We start from the raw sequence: 16853 nt of genomic DNA, 5'->3' as shown, positions 1-16853 counted from the left end.
AGAAGGACAATAAACAGGCTCTATTCTATCTAATGAGTGGGCAGCAGGGAACCAAACTGGGTTGGAGGAAGGAATGGATGGAGGGACCTTATTGCGGAACAGGTGGAGGATAAACAGGAGCTATTGACTAACTATACCCCAACTAGGCATTGAAAGGCCTTTTTAGATTGTTTACAGGGGAAAGGAAGGGCATGCTAGGATTATTCCAACCAATGCTTTAGGAAATAACAACGCTCACACACACACACACCATTGGAGTAGAGAGGCCCATGATTAAGACACAATGCGGTGCCTTCTCTCGAGGGTATCCTGGGTAATGGGGCGAAGGCACCAAATCCCTTCTGTCTCTATGGATTTACCCAGGGGGGGTTGCAGGCTGCGCTATATGGACTGTGGCTGCTTTGCTGCCAAAGTTCCCGCTGACTTTAAAATATATATATATTTTATTTGAATTTACCCCTTTTTCTCCCCAATTTCGTGGTATCCAATTTTTAGCTACTATCTTGTCTCATGCCGCAACTCCCGTACGGGCTCATATGGGCTCATGCGTCCTCCGATACACAACCCAACCAAGCCGCACTGCTTCTTAACACAGCGCGCATCCAACCCGAAAGCCAGCCACACCAATGTGTTGGAGGAAACACCGTGCACCTGGCAACCTTGGTTAGCGTGCACTGCGCCCGGCCCGCCACAGGAGTCGTTGGTGCGAGATGAGACAAGGATATCGCTACCCGCTAAACCCTCCCTAACCCGGACGACGCTAGGCCAATTGTGCATCGCATGGCACAGCTGGTGCTGCAGTACAGCGCACTTAACCACTGCGCCACCCGGGAGGCGCAGTTTAAATTGAGTTGTTTCGTGTTGACGGGATGAAGGGAAGCGTGCCAGGGTGAAAGTAACTTTCGTGGAGGGAATATCTGATAAGACAAAGCTTTATATCTGCATTCATGAGAAAAAAGGGAAAAATTAAGATGCTGATGATGAAATTGTATTTGTGCTTTATTGGATTTTATAAACTGGGTGGTTTGAGCCCTGAATTATGATTTGGCTAAAAGCCATGATATATCAGACCGTGTACCACGGGCATGACAAAACATGTATTTTTACTGCTCTAATTACATTGGTAACCAGTTTATAATAACAATAAGTCTCCTCGGGGGTATGTGATATATGGCCAATATACCACTACTCGGGGGGGGGGGGGTAGTAATGTGTGTGAGTTTGCCTAGCCCAGCATATTGAGCCCCAGTAGAGGTAGCTGACCTCGATACCTGTCCCTCAAGTCCCTATAGAGGAGGTTCAGGAAGCGCTGGGTGTCGGCTGACCGTTGCTTCTCGTGATGCAAGGTCACTATTTTTCCGTTGGTGCTGGCCATGACGTCACACATTGGCGTCAGAACCGCTGAATTATTAACACCGGGTTCTCCACTTACGTCGGCATGGAAACGACGGCCCATTGTGCGGTGTGTTCCAGGACTGAAATGGAACAAGCATGTCCAGGTCTGAAGTGCACCTATGAAGGCTTCGATGGCAGAACCATTATGAATCTCAGCCTTCTCCCTGCTTGCCTCAACCGAACCCCCTTTATTCATATCTATAGTATCTCCATCCCGCTCACCATCCATATCCCCTTTCCCACTCTCCCTTCATTCCCCTCCTCTCTCATCTCTACTCTCTCTACCCATAGGGTGACCTTAGTGTGATCATGCTTCCTGTCCCTTTGGGCCTCGCAACAAATCCCTTCTGATGATTGCTTTTCATATCCCAATCCTTTTCTCATAAATCCCCCCTCGATTATTCTTTATTTATTTATCTCTCCCTTTATCTCTCCCTCTATTTATTTATCTCTCCGTCTCTCCGTCGGTCCGTCCGTCGCTCTGTATGTCTGATGTTGGCACTAATTTGATTTTCTTGTTAATCGGGCCCTGAGTCAGGTGTGTGTGTGTGTGTGTGAATAAGGAGAGCTGTGTGTGTGAGAGAGTGCCCAAGGATATGCATGAGTGTGTGAGAATAAGGAGAGGTGTGTGTGTGTGAGAGAGAGTGCCCAAGGATATGCATGATGAGTGTGTGTGTGAGAATAAGGAGAGCTGTGTGTGTGTGTGTGTGTGTGTGTGTGTGTGAGAGTGCCCAAGGATATGAGTGTGTGTGTGAGAATAAGGAGAGGTGTGTGTGTGTGTGAGAGAGTGCCCAAGGATATGCATGATGAGTGTGTGTGTGAGAATAAGGAGAGCTGTGTGTGTGTGAGAGAGTGCCCAAGGATATGCATGAGTGTATGTGTGAAAATAAGGAGAGCTGTGTGTGTGCGAGAGAGTGGCCAAGGATATGCATGTGTGTGTGTTTGTGTGAGAGAGTATGAATGTGTTTCAGTTTGTTGAGCTTATTGCTTCATAATCAACAGTGCGTCACTCACCCAGAACCACCACAATTCCTGTGTTCGTGCCGGAATAAGGGGATAGTTTAACACCATGGGAACATTACCTGGGATTATCCAAGAATACTATGAAATGTTCTGCTAGGAATTCCGAAATGTCTATCGGAAGTAATTTTGAGCCTAACAGAGCTGAGGCCCAGGTTGATGGCCCCAGACACAGTTACGGTTGACAAGAGGGTGGGATGACATTTTAAGCCTGGAGCCTTTACTGTAAACAGTCAACAGTTTCTGCTCCCTTTGTTAGAACAGGAAGAGTGTTTTGAGGGAGACTTCAATGGAAGTGTGTCAATGGGATTAGATGAAGCCGCTGTGCTACGGAGTCACTTGTATGCAACATGTCAGAGAGTGTTGAGTTGTTGATACTGTATAATGTGTTTCAGAGCAGTGTTGGTTTAGGGAAATGTTCTCCAACAAGAATGCAGAGTTGTACTAGATGATTGCCTGTTGATATTGATGTTTCCACCCGTTTCAACCTTCAGTAGGTCGAAAATGTGCAGGTTAATGGGACCAACTCCGTCGCTCATTAGCACAGATGGGCCCAATTGTTGCAAAAGGATATTAGAATCCCTTTGTCATCTTTAACATAGGTTTCAACTCCCTCCCTTCCATGGAGGAATATTTTCTCCTTGATCCGTATGGTTTCATGATATTTCTTGGGCGAGAAGGATTTGATTTGGAAGCGCATAGAATCTCATTTCTGGGGAGAAAATGCAGCATTTCGGATGTTTTTCATTTGCCTCTCGGTTTCCACACAGAACAGACAGATTGAGGTAGTGTGGGAGTGATTATCTTGTCAGTAGTGATCAGTTGAAACCATGATTCACTCACCACTCTTATAATCCATTCCGAACAGAACATTGGCCAACTACAGGGCTGTGCCTGTTTGCTTGTTTATCTGTGTTAGCGACATGGGTTAGTGTGTGTGTGTGTATGTGTTATGATGCAGTTTTGTATTCAGCTCAGCTCTGCAAATCAACATAATGATAATCAACCATATTTTATTTCATGCTGGCTGCTGTGTTGCTGACTGGGCTGCTATCAAAGCAGATTATGCTGACTTGATTAGAGATGCGACACACATGCACATGAATGTAGATTTACACACACCAACACAGTCTGGTACACACATAGTCTGGTACGTGCAGTCTCAGTAGTTTCATATGTAAGGCCTCTGTATTGGTTCTGTCAACCATCTCAGTTATTAATACCACATTAATAATCATCAGTATTGTCTTTCTCTCCGTAGCTCTGTATGCCCAAAGGCCTGTCTTTCAGGACACAGGCAGACGGCCGCGAGCCCCAGTTCCACTCCTTCCTGATCACGCGGGAGGACGGCTCTCGCACCTACGGCTTCGTCCACACCTTCTACGAGGAGGTGACGTCGCCTCAGATCTGCTCGGCCATGCAGACCCTCTACCAGATGCACCAGGCTGAGAACCCTTCCTCCGCCACCCCCTCCTCCTCTTCCTCCTCCAGCATGGACTCTCTGGCTAGCAGCCTCGACGAAGCAGATTCTCCATCTTCCTCTTCGTGCCGGTCGGCGGCGTGCGGCGGCTACGACGCGTCGCGGGACACCCTCTACGTCTCCAAGGCGTTGTGTCTGATCACGCCCATGCCCTTCATGCACGGCTGCCGCCGTTTCCTGTCCCAGATGCACCGGGCCGTCACGGCCGCCTCGCCCCCGCCCCTCCCCCTGGAGAGCTACGTGCACAACATCCTGTACGAGGTGCCCCTGCCCCCCCCAGGGCGCTCGCTGAAGTTCCACGGGGTGTACGAGCCCATTGTGTGTCAGCGTCCTGGGCCCGGGGAGCTGCCTCTGGCTGACTTCCCTCTGGGTCAGACCTTCACTCTGCTGGGGGTAGAGAACCTGGTGCAGCTGTTCAACTGTACCCTGCTGGAGATGCAGATTCTGCTCTACTCACAGGGTAAGAGATGCTTATTATACATATACACACACACACACACACTCCTCTCTGCCTCTACATTCCTTGGCAGCAGGTTGTTGAGTGGGGGTTGCTTCTCCAGCCAGGTGGTATGGTGATGACTGATACCAGGTTGGGGGATGGTTCGGATAAGTCATTCCTCCCTATTCCTCAACACATCCCCTCAGCTGGAGCCAATGGAACATGACTGGCTGTGTCATTACTGGGGTGTCATCTGTGGTCCTGACTCCCTGGCCCAAATGAGTTTAGGATTAGACTACTGTAATCTGGGTCTGGTAGAGTGCCGTTCCTCTCCCTGGGACTGGAGCTCTGTAAGTTGACTGACTGGACAGCAGCAGGATTAGGAAGCATGGTCAGTCAACGGACCAACAGCCAGACTGTAGACGTCAGGCCAAGACCGACTGTATCTGCCATAGACTTCACTGTAGTAGTAGACTAAACTACAGGATGCCATTATCTGATTGGCTGAAGACTGTTGCAGAGAAAGAGACATTGAGAGAGCTTCGTGTCTGTTGAATGTTTGATTGCGTGGTTCTGGTCCATTGGCGTCCTTTGTAATGGAAAGTAGTCTTGCCTAATGAATTAATGGGTTGCGAGTTTCCATTAAGTGGCTCTTGATTTGATTTGGAATTGATGGAGTTTAATGTCGCTAATGTAATTATCTGTAATGCATGGGAGTTCATTAGTTGAGTTGATGGCAGTCAAACAAAGGGACTCCACTGTTACTTGCACCATGCCATTTCTGTCTGCTTGAGAGACAACGACAGAGACAGGCTTCTCCCTCCTCCTACCTCTCCTCTCATCCTCATCCAGCCCTCCGCTCCCATCCATCCCCACTCATCTGTCGTCTATCCTTTGATGAGAAATGATCTCCCATGTTTAATTTATTAAACCAACTGTCAGACGGAAACAGAGTGACTAACCTCTCATTCCGAATGAAAAAACATTCCCGTAACGTTTTAATCTTCCTCATTTTTCACCGGGAAGCGTTGGCAGCATCCCATTTAGCTCCTACCCTGCGACACGGCTGCTAAACGGCATTCTAATTCCTCTATAATAAAAACAATGTGCTTGATTAGCCTGGAGGCGCTTTCATGATAGGGTTGATGCACGTTCTCAAAGATTATATAACGAATACAAAATATACAGGTCCATTGTCTTCTTCTATACATTATATCTGGTTTTAGTCGACACTGAAAGCACTTTTCCATCCTGAAAATTAGGTGACCAGAAAAAAAATGCTTAGGCGGCCCGCCCAAGGATTTCAATAGCAGAAAAATCGCTGCATTCATCCAGAGAGACTTAGTCAGTCAGCGCACACAATAAGGTGGTTGCTCAAACGCATACTGTTTGTATGACAATGAGGGGACTTTCCACCACTTCTCCTTCTCCCCTCTCTCTGTGCTGGGAGTGCACCTGGTTTCTGTTTAGCATTATTGGCTTGTCTCTTCCCTTCTGAGACTGTGTCTGATAGGGACCAGTCCCAATGACTGACAGTTTCACTATGAGTTGCCTCGTGTCATATGTTCAGCGTTGAAACACAGATGCCGATCTTTGTCTCTTCCGTTTGCATTTTCCACTTGGCCTCAGCAGCATTGTGATCAACATTTGTATTTATTTATTTTAACTAGGCAAGTCAGTTAAGAACAAATTCTTATTTTTCAATGACGGCCTGGGAACAGTGGGTTGTTCAGGGGCAGAATGACCGATTTGTACCTTGTCAGCTCGGGGATTTGAACAGCCTTTCGGTTACTAGTCCAACACTCTAACCACTAGGCTACCCTGCCGACCGACAGATGTTGACAATGCAATGCATTCCCCTATTTATCAAGCAATAATATACAATATTTTACACGTAAACCTCCATTGGAAAGCAGCATTGGAAGGTCTTGTGAAAGTTTAACGGCCCTGCAAAATAGAGTTGAACGCTCTCGCATCATCTCTGCCTGAAATCACCCTCCACCGTAGTTCAGCTGAGGTCAACATCGGATGAGAGAATAATATTATTCAGTTTTTTTCCACTCTTATCCCCCCCCCCCCCCCCCCCCCCCCACCCCTATGAGCTTTTGCAGGGTGCTTTGATGTGTTTCGTGTTGAGGAAAACTGGAGTCTGACATCTGACGGGTTGAATATTAAATTAGGAAGAGCTGGTGTCAAATCATCAGGGCTTATGTATTAATGAGGTCTGTCGAGACGCAGTGTAATCGTATTGAATAAGAGGATAAACTTCACATCATACGATCATAACCGTGGATGAGAGGGGAAGGAAAGCGGGGAGAGAGTTGCTGAGACGTGAGTGAAGTACCATGAATCATCCTTTTAACAAGAATCGCTCTTTCGGTCTCTGCATCACAGAGCAGGCTGTGTCAAGTTAAAAACCCTCGACACGCAGAGGCTTGTGAGAGTATATTTGGTAATAAACTGGGTTATCCTCATTTTTTGGGGGCTCTTATCTCCCTTGTTGTGGCCTTAATTTCACACAGGGAATGCCAAAAGGCATGCCAAAAGGCATGTTCAAGCAATTGACCCCTTGGTTGTTGGCAGCACTTTGAAGTAGTTACCGGTAAAATGATTGCCAGCGTTTCTTTGGTAGACTAGAAGCCGAAGGGCAAATGCTATACAAATACATGGGTGTTAGTGTGCTGTCTAGTTCCTTTTTGTATGCATTGCTTTTGTAAAGCCATGTAAAAGTTCCAAGTTATCTGCAGCTCTTCTAGGTTTCCCCTCATACAGAATTGAGTATTGCAGTGTGAGGGGTTTGGCTTGTGTACGTATGGTCAGTGTGTTATTGTACGAGTGTGTGGGTGTGCAGTGCACCACAGCTGAGCTAGCAAGTTTACTCACCAACTCTCACACTCTCTTTTTAGTTCTGTCTTTCTCTCGGTTTCTCCCACTCTTTCTCACTCCGTCTCGCTCTTTCGCTACCACACTTTCTCTGTGTGTTGGTCTTCATCTCATTTCTCTGTCTCCCTTTTCTTATCTGAGATCCAATCGTATACAATGCGTGACTGTGATTCTCAAACCCCACCTTCACAGGGTTTCAGAAGGACTCTCGTTCCATTTTCTGCGTGTCCTGTGGCGTAAGACTTTTATCGGGGTTGTGTGCGTCTTCTAGTTTTCTCATAAATATCCTATAAGTTGGAGCCCCGACAGATGCCCCTCCCCCCACACACACACACCTTTTCACACCCTTCCTCCATCACTACGAGTCATCTCCACGGGAGGCAGGATGGCAGGTGGGGTGAGTTATGCCCCTCTTCAGTCTTAGATGTATAACATCTATTACAGTTGCGCCTGCAAGCACCCCTGTCCTGTTCCTAATGACTTGTTTGAAGCCAGGCCTCAAAATTGAGAATTTGAGGCACCAAAAGTGGCTAATGGACACAGGTGCTCCTGCAGTGTGCGCGTGCACACACACACACACACACACACACACACTGATTGATGGCCAGGTCTGGTGTGCTCTCTCCACGGCGTTAGTGTTAGCGTGTTATTAGTATGATTAGTCGCACATGAGACCGAGAGGATGAGATGCTAAAGTAGAGCTGTTGTCACCTCTCTGAAAGAGCATCTGGCGCCTTACAGCTGCTCTGTGTAATACACAGTAACCGACCAATGGTCTCGGGGACAGAGAGAAGATGTAGCCAGTCTGGATCCATGCTCTGTATTGGAATATACTGTCTGTGCAGTGTAATGTTCAATGCACCTAGCTGTCTGTCCCAGACCTGAGTCCTTATATGTGTGTTGGGGGGGGGGGGAATTAGTGTCTGTCCATGTGTCTGTAGGAGAGCGTCCATCTGTGTGTGATACGCATGCGATGGTCTGTGTGTATTTATATCTGAGTGGCAAGGTGGTCACTTGCAGACGGACTTTGAGGAAAGGTAGATGCAGCAACATGCCCACACACACACAGAGACTCTCAGACACACGCAATATAAACATGCCAGGTCCCCTAGTTCTCTTGTAGAATGTAAATTGGCTAGGTCTTTGTTTAATGCTTTGTCGACCTTGAAAAGTGTAACGCATTTTGAATGAAAGTACACAGAACCGCTGTGCCTGAGCAGTGGTGAGTGTGAAAGCGAGTGAGGGGTGGAGGGAGAGGGGTTGAGTGGATAAATTGGTGTAGCGTGCTGCTGTTTTATGATGGAGGTCAGTCAGGCTTATGGTCTCATCATTTTATTCGTATCTGATGATGGAACTCTTAAACTCAATAGCAAAGCCAGGCTGAGATCACTGGTCCTAATCTTTAATCAGGAACAGGAGACACTGGAGACACACACACACACACACACACACACACACACACACACACACACACACACACACACACAGAGAGAGAGAGAATGGTGATTTAAATTGAATCCATCAAAACAGAATTCCACCCGTATTGCCCCCAGATTCAATTTTGATTGGTTGATTTAAAGTGCTTCTCTGCTTCTTCTTCTTTCTAACATCTCCCTTTTTATTACCCCCCCAATCACTCACTCCACCCCTCCTTTTAAACCACCTCACCCCCTCCCAACTTAACCCCCTACCTTCCCTCACCCTACCTCTCTCCAGACTACCAGCGGTTGATGACAGTTGCGGAGGGCATCACCACCCTGCTCTTCCCGTTCCAGTGGCAGCATGTCTACGTGCCCATCCTACCCGCCTCACTGCTGCACTTCCTGGATGCCCCCGTGCCCTACCTCATGGGCCTGCAGTCCAGGGAGGGCACCGACCGCTCCAAACTAGAGCTGCCACAGGAGGTATGAGCTACTGTGTGTGTCAGTGTGTGTATGCAACTGCGAATGGGTCTGTTTTTTTTTTTTGTAAGTGTGTGTCTCCACACAATAGGCAGTTACAGTAAGGGCTCATTGTTGCTGAATGCACACTGTCCAAGGCCATCCAACCCTGACTCTGCACAATGAGCCTCCCACCCACACAGGCAGACAACCTGGCTTCTATTCAGACTGAGCGGGAAGTGGAAAAATGCCGCTTTCAGACTCTTATTGTGGAGGAATGTCTATTAGAAGTTAATTTTAGTTTGTTGGAAAGCACTTAAACCTCTCCGAGATACTTCTATTGGTTTTGTCACTCACAGCCCAACGTGTTTGCATAGACCCCTATTACTCCTGTGTGGAAGGAACTCAAACGGCTATTTCTCTAGAACGGCTTAGTGGATTTTGGGATCGTGTGTGTCTATATCCTCTCCCTCCTCCCAGCTTGAGCGGCCTCCTCCTCCGACAGTGAAAGCGACGGAACCCTCGGTGCACAGCGTGTGTGTGTGGGGACGAGATAAGACTCCTAATGGTCTGGAACGTCCCAAAGAGATCCACAGCTTCAGGGCTCTCCCTCCCTCCCACTTCCACCGCTCATTAATCTGTCCCATTCCGTATGCATGGTAATTATCCGAGTCAGTGCGGCATCCGACGATGTTCCCTGGTGCTGCTCCTGCCTCCTCACAATCCAATTGTCTGGCCCCCCCCTCCCCCCCTGTGTTCCTCCGGATCCTCCCCCTAAAGATCACACGGTGCCAAATGTTTTAATTTCGGAATGTCTCTATTTTCTGATTGATTATTTGAAGTGAGGAGGATGAAACGGAGGGATGAATGAGGAGCTGAAAGCAAACTGAAAGAAGGGAAGGATCATAGAGAGAGGATGTGAATGAATGAATGACTTGCCTTTTTTAACCCTGGCTCTGTAGAAAGAATTAATCTCATTTCCATTTCAAATGGCAGAATAATAATTTGTCTCCTAATCATATTAGTCATGTTTGCATAGAAAATACCAAACAAGTACATGCACATACTCATGAACGCCAACAGATTCATGTAATTTTGTCCCTCTTGATCCTCCATCCTTTCTATTGAATGCAAAAGAGGAACCAATGGCTTTTAACCGAAACTAGGCCAAACATTGTGTGCCTGTACAATCACCCAGCGGGGTGCGTGCTCCTTTTTCCGCAGCTCCTAAATCAGGCGGATGGCCTGCAGTCTTCTCCGCTACCTAAATAAACCTCCGTTAGGCCAATCCACATCAGGTCAGATCTGTGCACAGGCAGCAGATGCAGGCCTCACAGAGCCATGCACATGAGTCAAACCTGGACCCAGAAATACATGGAGAAAAATGTTGAGTTTTGAAATTCACATCTGGAGCCTAGCAATGCTGTTATTAAACTATAGTCAATTGGTAGTAAACCCAGCGTTTCAGATGCCAGACAGTAAATGCTAATGTCATGTATTCAGGTGTACAGTAACTCCTAGTCATCCTCTCACAGGGACAGTAGAGCCTGGAAGTATACACTATAAGTGTGTGTGTGTGTGTGTGTGTGTGTGTGTGTGTGTGTGTGTGTGTGTGTGTGTGTGTGTACGTACAGTATCATTGTTCCCCTGTCCCAGGGCTGAGTGTCTCAGATGGAGGAGTGCTGTAGAGGCAGTGTAATACATTAGACTGGGGCTTGGGGAGTGAAGGCTGTAAGCCCCGTTTCTACCACTGTAAGCTGTCATTGTGGTTGGTTTTTGAGTGTGTTGCTTTGTAAGTGTCTGTTAGAGTAAGACACTAGGGATGGTAGGTGTGTTTGAATTTGCGTGTGTGACTCTGTGGTTTTATGTGAATTGTGGCTGTGATTGGTGTGCAAGCGTGTGTATTTGTTTCTGTCTGGCACACTACCCTTGAGCACAGGGTTTTTGTCGTAATGCTGGTGGTTTGTCACAGTTAACTTAATTATATCAGATTTGGGTTTATTACTGACATTAATCTCTTTATCGTGTCCATCACATACTGACCCAGTTACCTAATACTCAATCTGTGCATGTCCATTCCCCAACCCCAACACACCCCTCTCTGAGTTTCTATTCATTGAGCAATAGCTATGTTATCATTGTTGTATAATCTTTCACCTTATTCCAAACCTCCCTCTCTCCTAACAGGCTAACCTGTGCTTCGTGGACATTGATAACCACTGCATCGAGCTGCCCGAGGACTTCCCCCAGTTCCCTAACAAGCCAGAGTTCATCCAGGAGCTCAGTGAAGTCCTCCTCCGCTACGGAATATCCCCAGTGGGGGGCGCTTCTCCAACCTCTGTCCCCACCACCACCCCTGGGTCCGTCTCTACCCGTCACCCTGGTCTGAAGAGTCAACAGTCCCTGAGGGAGCTAGAGGACGATGGGAGGAATGGGAACCTAGGCGGGGAGCAGTTAGCTGTGTTGGAGCTTCTCCAAGGGAACGCTACTCTGGAAAGACTCCAGGCTCTGGCTAAGAGAACGGGGGTCCGTGTGGAAGCCCTGAGGGGGGTAGGGGGTGAGGGAGAGGGCCAGGGGGGGAGGACGGCAGTCGAAGAGGAGGAGCTGAGGAACGCTAAGCTGAATGTACAGCTGAGGGAGGTGTTCGCTAGCAGGTTTACCACAATGTTCGCGGACTATGAGGCCTTCGTCATCCAAAGCGCTCCGGACCTGGAGTCCTGGCTCACCAACCGAGAGCAGATGCACAACTTTGATAAGGTGATGGTTTGACACACAGAGACATGTACACACACACACACACACACACACACACACACGGTTTATCTTGATGTAACCGGCTGTTTTTTGAGGCCTGTGTTGTGTGATAGTGGAAGTCCACTGTGGCATTACCATGTTTGTGAGATGCTGGATTCAATTCTTTCCTGAAACCCATCCACCTTGAAAATATTCCAGTTGATAAATAAGTAAGACGAACAAGGCCGGAGCTGTTAAGACTTGGTATTGGCAATAACAATGTTTGCATTTATAAAATCACTGGGGAAATACAGCAAGCAGACAGAAAACAGAGTTGGTTGCTGTGTGTTTATGCTACGTGCTGTGCACCCAGAGTTGGGCAGTATTTCTGTTATTTGTATTTGAAATATGTATTTCAATTACTTCTGAGTATTTAGTTAATTGTATTGCACTGGGCTGAACTACACGCAGTGCCTCCGGAAAGTATTCAGACCCCTTGACTTTTTCCATATTGTTACGTTACAGCCTTATTCTAAAATGGATTAAATCAATACACACCCTCAGCAATCTACACACAATACCCCATAATTATAATGCACAAAAAGTTTTGGGAAATTTTAGCAAATGCATTAAACATGAAAAACGGATACCTTATTTACATAAGTATTCAGACCTTTGCTTAGAGACTCAATGTATCATTTTTGAGATGTTTCTACAACTTGATTGGAGTTCACATGTGGTAAATTAAATTGATTGGAAATGATTTTGAAAGGCACCCACCTTTCTATATAAGGTCTGACAGTTGACAATGCATGTCAGAGCTTCGTGTCGAAGCACAGATCTGGGGAAGGGTACTACAACAATTCTGTAGCATTGAAAGTCCCCAAAAACAAAGCTGGCCGTCCAGCCAAACTGAGCAATCGGGGGAGAAGGGCCTTGGTCAGGGAGGTGACCAAGAACCCGATGGTCACTCTGACGAAGCTCTAGAGTTCCTCTGTGGAGATGGGAGAACCTTCCAGAAGGACAACCATCTTTGCAGCACTCCACCAATCAGGGCTTTATGGTAGAGTGGTCAGACGGAAGCCACTCCTCAGTAAAAGGCACATCATCCCGCTTCAAGTTTTTGAACTCTTTGGCCTGAATGCCAAGCGTTACGTCTGGAGGAAACCTGGCACCATACCTACGGTGAAGCATGGTGGTGGCAGCATCATGCTGTGGGGATTGCCAACCTGACAGAGCTTGAAAGGATCTTCAGAGAAGAATGGGAGAAACGCCCCAAATACAGGTGTGCCAAGGTTGTAGCATCATACCCAAGAAGACTCGAGGCTGTAATCGCTGCCAAAGGTGCTTCAACAAAATACTGAGTAAAGTGTCTGAATACTTATGTAAATGTCATATTTCAGTTAAAATATATATATTAGCAAAAATGTCTAAAAACCTGTTTTTATTTTGTCATTATAGGGTATTGTGTGTAGACTTATGGGGGGGGAATGATTTAATCAATTTGAGAATAAGGCTGTATCCTAACAGTCTGAATACTTTCTGAAGGCACTGTATTTTGTAACAAGATACTTAGAGAGCTGTAATTTGTATTTTCAAAGTACAAAATACTTTTCTATACCTTTTATTTATAGCTGTTCACGATTTTGTGGCCACCTTTGATGTCACTATGATGTGATAAGCGCGCCTTCTATATTAACTCAATATAAATGTTTATGAAAAAATGAACTATTAAAATGCATGCTGAGTAGTATTTTAAGGATCTCCACCCCAAAGCAAGGCCAATAAATATACCCAGTGTGCTTTGCAGTTCATTTTGGTTCATTTTTACATTTTGGTCATTTAGCAGACTCTCTTATCCGGAGTGACTTATAGTCAGTGCATTCAACTAAGGTAGATAAACAACAACATAACACAGTTATAGTAAGTCAATGTATTTCAAAATACATGTTTTTTTAATCAAATACTTTTCAAAAGACAAGAATTTTGTAGTTTATTTTGATACATTCATCTTTATGGTATTTTGTAAATGTATTTTGTAGTTTCTGTCCATCCCTGTGTGCACCTATATCATTTTGTAATTACATTTGTTGCTTTCCCTACCTACTAGTATTTGTCTTCATATCTTTCCCTGCAAGTGCATGCATGTTAATGTATCTGTGTCTGTACTAACAGATCTCCCCTCTCTCCAGGCATCCTTCCTGTCTGACCAGCCGGAGCCCTACCTGCCCTTCCTGTCCCACTTCATCGAGACCCAGATGTTCGCCACCTTCATCGACAACAAGATCATGTCCCAATGGGAGGAGAAGGAGCCGCTGCTCCGCGTGTTCGACGGACGCATCGATAAAGCTCGTCTATACAACGTTAGAGCCCCAAGTCTGCGATCCTCCAACTACCAGAGGTGCACCGTCCTCAAGGAGTCAGGTGAGTGAGAAGAGAGCAGGGAGTGGAGTGGGGGGGGGGAGAGAGATCGACAGAGAGGGATAGGTGGAATTGAAGGGCAAATCTAGAGTCGTTTAAAATGAGTCTTTGGTAGGTAACAGAGAAATAAGGAGAGGGACTAATTGAAAGTTTGGACTTGAATTAGAATGTCCTCTCCTGCGCCGTCTGTCTGATCAGCATGCTGTGGATGACTGCTGTCTCTATCAGTCTGTCTGCCTGGCTGGCTGGCATACCAACGATGCTTTAAGAGGTCACACAGGACTCCTTTTAAATCATCTCTTTACACATCCATCCTATTACTTTCCATCTCATCATCCTCTTCTCCTTCTTGACCTCTTTCATGTGTTCATTGGAAACAGCAGACTTCTCTCCACTCAGCAGGTACTCCCCTTGGCCTATTCTGCCTTTTTGTCTTTGTCTCAAATAAAGCCTCACCCCACAAAGCTCATTCTTCTACGCTCTATTTCTTTCTTTCATTCTCTCTCTCTCGCGCGCATACACACACACACACACACACACACACACACACACACACACACACACACACACACACACACACACAGTGCTTCCCCCAAAACACTCCCACCGCCCCTACCCCACTGAGTCAGTCCTGAGTCTGGCTTCCTCACTTCCTTTTGCCTACGCAGCAGAGACTTAACGAGGGCAAGTCAAATGGGTACTAATTAAGATGTAAAAAAAGACCTGACCAGACACTCTCACAGACAATGAATAGGGTGTGTGTGTGTGTGTGTGTGTGTGTGTGCATGCTCACGTCCGTGGTACAGGTATAGGTGGAGTCAATTGGCAGGGTCTGACCTGGCAGATTTTAATGGGACGAGTTCTGTAAAAGCCTAATTGTTCAGGGGGAGCTCTTTCAGAGGTGGTGGCGCGTGCAGTTCCCCAATTATACACACAAAATAAACTCTTCTATTCTACTTAATTTCCCTCAGTGACTCTGTTGCTCCTCTCTCTCCTGTCTGACAAACAATGACTGAGGTTGGAAGATACATTCGGAGGGTTTTGTTAGACAACAACAAAAATATCTCATACGAGCCATGTACAGAATTACCTCGCCAACAGATGCGCTGTTTATCACCGTGAGCAGAGGTTAATTGACGGATGCCTTGTTGGTTTGGGTTGAGTCGTATTGCGTCTGTTTTCTCTACCTTGTGTCCATTAAAGGAAATGGTTAGAGAAGGAGGTAGGTTTGGAGAGCAAACAGAAAGACCGAAAGACAGACCAAGAAAGAAAGACCGAGCAGTGAGATGAAGAGAGCGGGGTGTTTATAGATAATGAGGGAGAGTGAAGGAGGAAAGGGCCGCAGTACAGCATATCCTGTTGTGAATTGAACAAACACTATGCTTTGATGACCTGCCAAGCTTTGTTTAGAGGAGCACAAGAGTGGGAGCTTGTGCGGGTGTCTCTCTTCATTCAAAGTCAACTCAAAAGGTTTAGTCCTAGCATTGTACTAAATGTATTCTCAAGTAGTGGTTATACCAAAAGAAGGCCTTACTCAAATCCCCCCTTCTTGATTTGATCTCCCTGCCCAGCCCAGGCCATCGAACAGCGGCTGATGAAGATCGACCACACAGCCATCCACCCCCACCTGTTGGATATGAAGATTGGACAGGGCAAATATGAACAGGGCTTCTTCCCCAAGCTGCAGTCTGACGTGCTCTCAGTCGGACCCACCAATAACAAGTGAGTATATGATGCCATTACCGAAGAGCCAACCAATGACGGCCATTGTTTCTTGGAAAAAATGGTAATGGTAACGGTTTGAACACGTTACAGTTGTGTTATGGTGATGTAGTCCAAGTTAACAAGTGTTTATTACCAATTTTCCATCTGTATCATGTAGTTTTTTTTGTTTTAGTTTTTTGTTGATGAATTTTTTAAATGTTTTTATTTTTTATTATGTAGTTGAGTAGAGTCTATATAAATGTTTATGTGGTTAACAGTGTTATGTCTGTCAGCAGGTGGTCCAATCGTACTGCTACGGCTCAGCGTAGGAAAGACCGTCACAGACAACAAACAGAACACCTGACTCTAGATAACGACCTCAAAGAGGTACGGACACGACACACCGTCCTCCCTCTTCATCCTCTCCTCTTCCTCTTGTTCCATAGCATGCCTTTATGTTCCTTTTTTATTTGATTTCTTTTGAGTTTTTTATTTTCGTCTTGGCTTGGTTCCGTTTTCAAAGCCTGTCCGTCCTTATCTTAACTGATGTCATGTTTGTTTCTGTAGCTTGTTTTCTCTTTAACTTCTCTTTGTTTTTTAGTTTCTATTATTTGAATGTCCTGTGCATTCATGTGCCTGGTGCTTCTTTTACTTTCTTTTCTCGTTCCTGTCTTTTCTGTGGGTCCTGTGCGTTGGGGTTGGGCCGTACCACCTCTCAGCAGGTAGAGGGGTGTCTAGTCCTGCAGAACTCCATGGCGTTTTGGGAGTGGGACAAGGCGTCTCCCCCGCCCCTCAAACCACCAAAAAAGTCTGCCTCTGAGTGCTGCCTGGTATGTGGAGGAGTGACGGACCCTCCCACTAACTCCCAAAAACTACCTCTACCCCCAAGATGACCCCC

General features: G+C 46.4%; 1 protein-coding gene across 4 annotated transcripts in view; it reads left to right on the top strand.

The window, feature by feature from the left end:
- LOC135515944 (DENN domain-containing protein 5B-like) overlaps window positions 1–16853 on the top strand; it is a 70844-nt gene that overhangs the window by 38974 nt on the left and 15017 nt on the right. For 2 of the 4 annotated variants that reach the window (XM_064939826.1, XM_064939824.1), the window contains exons 3-8: window positions 3677–4355; window positions 8934–9121; window positions 11285–11854; window positions 14023–14254; window positions 15823–15973; window positions 16252–16342. In XM_064939826.1, coding sequence (XP_064795898.1) covers window positions 3677–4355; window positions 8934–9121; window positions 11285–11854; window positions 14023–14254; window positions 15823–15973; window positions 16252–16342 — 1911 coding nt within the window. Of the gene's footprint in view, window positions 1–3676; window positions 4356–8933; window positions 9122–11284; window positions 11855–14022; window positions 14255–15822; window positions 15974–16248; window positions 16343–16853 lie in introns of all 4 variants that reach the window. The other 2 variants (XM_064939825.1, XM_064939823.1) reach the window with 1 other exon arrangement.

The sequence above is a fragment of the Oncorhynchus masou genome, chromosome 27, assembly GCF_036934945.1.
Source record: "Oncorhynchus masou masou isolate Uvic2021 chromosome 27, UVic_Omas_1.1, whole genome shotgun sequence".
NCBI classification, from domain to species: Eukaryota; Metazoa; Chordata; class Actinopteri; order Salmoniformes; family Salmonidae; genus Oncorhynchus; species Oncorhynchus masou.
This window is presented reverse-complemented; position numbering and strand designations above follow the sequence as displayed.